The 2,913-nt window shown below is 25.0% G+C and overlaps 1 protein-coding gene across 2 annotated transcripts in view; it reads right to left on the bottom strand.

The window, feature by feature from the left end:
- The window catches only part of LOC111636576 (serine/threonine-protein kinase LMTK3-like), a 55,418-nt gene that overhangs the window by 13,765 nt on the left and 38,740 nt on the right, over window positions 1–2,913 (bottom strand). The window contains exons 11-12 of one of the 2 annotated variants that reach the window (XM_023381853.1): window positions 1,459–2,353; window positions 640–1,390 (exon numbers count right to left, since the gene is read on the bottom strand). In XM_023381853.1, coding sequence (XP_023237621.1) covers window positions 1,364–1,390; window positions 1,459–2,353 — 922 coding nt within the window. In that variant the 3' untranslated portion in view covers window positions 640–1,363. Of the gene's footprint in view, window positions 1–639; window positions 1,391–1,458; window positions 2,354–2,913 lie in introns of those variants that run through there. The other variant, XM_023381854.1, reaches the window with a different exon arrangement.

The raw sequence follows: 2,913 nt of genomic DNA, 5'->3' as shown, positions 1-2,913 counted from the left end.
TTTAAAAATACCGATCATCAATTCTGTTTTTACATTTTTATCATCATCAGCATGTCTAGCATCTGCTTCTGAGAGATGACACAATTCATTCTGAATTTTCTTATTGGATACACAGTCATCGAGTTTTTTAATATATGTGGCTCTCTCACTACAACGAATAGGAAACAAAGGCCTTCTTAATTCCCACAGGATGGAAAAAGAGGAAAATATTTATTATACTTAAAAATAGTAACATTAAATAGCTATAAGTTTATTTCCAAATTTAAAGATGACTTGAAATTTTAAATAAATTTTAGTAGTTTAAAGGTTTATTTATTTTCAATTGTGATTTTAAGAAATTATTAAATTAAAAAAATTAGTTATTAGTTATGAAATAAATTTTAGAGAATTAAATATTTTTCAGATTGTTATAATCATATAAAAATCATTTTACATTACTTGTTGATAGAAGTCTTAAACTGTAAGTTTATGCAAATTAATAATGTTACTGTGATATTATTTATAACAAATTCTGCATATAGCAACCTTTACTAAACCATGAAATATTTTAATAATGAAACTACAACTCTAGAGAAATAATTGCATCTTTTTTAATATCAAAATTTTATTTTTAATTAACTTTATTTACAACAAATAAAATCAAAAAGACTTTATTTGCCATAAATATATCTAATTGATTTAATATATATAATTCACAAATTCTATTTACATTTTTTTTCAACATTCTGTACATTAAAATATCTGTTTATAAAACAATCCTTCAGGGAATTTGAAAATAACCCATTTTAACAAATTTTAATATTTTTAAACACTCAAGATATATTATTTTAATAATGTATGCTTTTCTTTCATCTTCATTGTAAATGCCAGCTGCCAACATTATTTCAATCATCAATAGAAGAATCAAAGTATTGACTAATAAAAATTTAAATTTCCCATAATAAATAACATTCCCTAAAGAATAATTATAAAAATGACCAATTACATTAAATTTGGAATTGAATGATAAATATTTAGCCAAAAGTTATTGATCTGTATTTATTAAATTTATTCATTTTGTTTAAGAGTTTCTTTGCCTATTTATAACCTAAACATATATCTTATCAAAAATTTGTGATTATAATAATTTGCTTTTATCATCAATTAATTTCTTTTTGATTAATAATTTTCACATAATTTTGAATGTAATTAAAGTGTTTATACTATAAATAGTACAAATACTTTAATTACATGAAAAGTATTCTTGTAAAAATAAATAAATATAGCATTAACAATTAATTGAAAAGTGCACCATTCCATTTTTCTATCACAGAAAATTTTCTTCCAAATGATTTCTAATATACTTAATTTTTAAGTTAATATCCTATGATTGATTTTTCTCTTCATTTTTCTGAAACAAATAAGAATATTATAAAAAAATTTTTACATTGAAAATTATGTTATGAATGTTATACTTACATTCTCTAATGTTGTATCATCAGAACTATTCTCTTGCTGTAAAATATGAAAAACTGGTTCATCTCTGTCAGTTTGTAAACATTTATAATTTTCAATCAGACTTTGGTGATCTGAATCACTGCTTCCTTCACTATCAATGATAGTTAATTTTAAAAAGTCCTTTACTTTTTCAGACTGTTCAGATGATTCTAAGCTCTTCCACAATGTTAAACTGTTGTCCAAAGAATCTTCTTTATCTAAAGTACATTTAGAATCTAAATCAATATCAACTTTTAAAGTGGCTGGTTCATTAGAATTTGATGCAAGTGTCTGAATTTCCAAAACTTTTTCTGGTGTTGTTCTTTTTGAATTTTCAGATGACGAAACAGCTTCTGCTGCAAGAATATTATCGAGATCTTGTATGGCTTCTGAAATCTGTTGCGCAGTCACAATGGTGTCGGCATCCGTTTTTAAATCTGTGGATTTTAAACAATTTTCTTCTTGCTTATTTTTATCAAAAGAAGATTCCTTATTTAAATCTTCAATGCTACCAGTCAGATTTTGTAAACTTGGGGATATGTTTGTTGTAAACACTTCTATACCAGCAGAAACTGATCCACCAGATGGTGAAGCTTCTCTAGAATAAAATTTTGATTGTGATTTATTATTGTTAGTTTCTATATTTCTTTCTACAAAATTATTTTCAAAATATAAAGGCACTGAAGTTAAATCAGAAGTTTTTATTTGAAAATTATGTTCTTGTGGTGTAGGTTGAAGTGCATTCCACCTTTTCTCAAATTCAGATGAATCAGAAGGTGTATCCTGATTATTAAATAAATGATTTAAGAGAGCTAATATTTTCTTAATAGATGGTCTTTCACTTTGAGAATACCAACACAGCTGCATGATACTGAATCTGTAACAGAAATCATTATATATTAATAATGAGATGAAATAATATTAATGCAATTTTAAATTTCAGAATATTTAACAACGTTAAAAAGAAAATTTAAGCTACAAGCAGAATAATCCTGTAATGTCTTAAACTTAAATGCATTCTGGCATATTTATTTAACAAAATTATAAATGATTTTATAAATAACTAGTCCCTATATAGATCTGCTCCTGGCTCCACAGCTCCAACTAACTTGATCAATCACATGCTTGCTTCAGCAAAAAAAAATTCAAAACTAAATTGATATTTTAAATTAAAGAAACCACAATGATATAATTAGGCTTGAGCTGAAAATTTTAACAGTATACTGTTTGTCTTTTTACATAAATGGCCTTCTATAAAATTTAAACTCATTCAAATGGATGGCCTCTCTCACTTTGAGGCAGAACTGAAAGATGTGAGATTGATTGACAGTGTAGCAAGAAATATTTTTTTCAAGAACTAGGCAAAAATATAGACTAAGTTGAATAGAGATAAGTATGATTTGATTTTTTTGCATTCTAAAGATAAAAGTTTTAAAA

The sequence above is a fragment of the Centruroides sculpturatus genome, unplaced genomic scaffold (assembly GCF_000671375.1).
Source record: "Centruroides sculpturatus isolate CEXI.00-Female unplaced genomic scaffold, Cexi_2.0 scaffold987, whole genome shotgun sequence".
NCBI lineage: Eukaryota > Metazoa > Arthropoda > Arachnida > Scorpiones > Buthidae > Centruroides > Centruroides sculpturatus.
The sequence above is the reverse complement of the archived record's forward strand: the minus strand, read 5'-3'. Positions and strand labels throughout refer to the sequence as shown.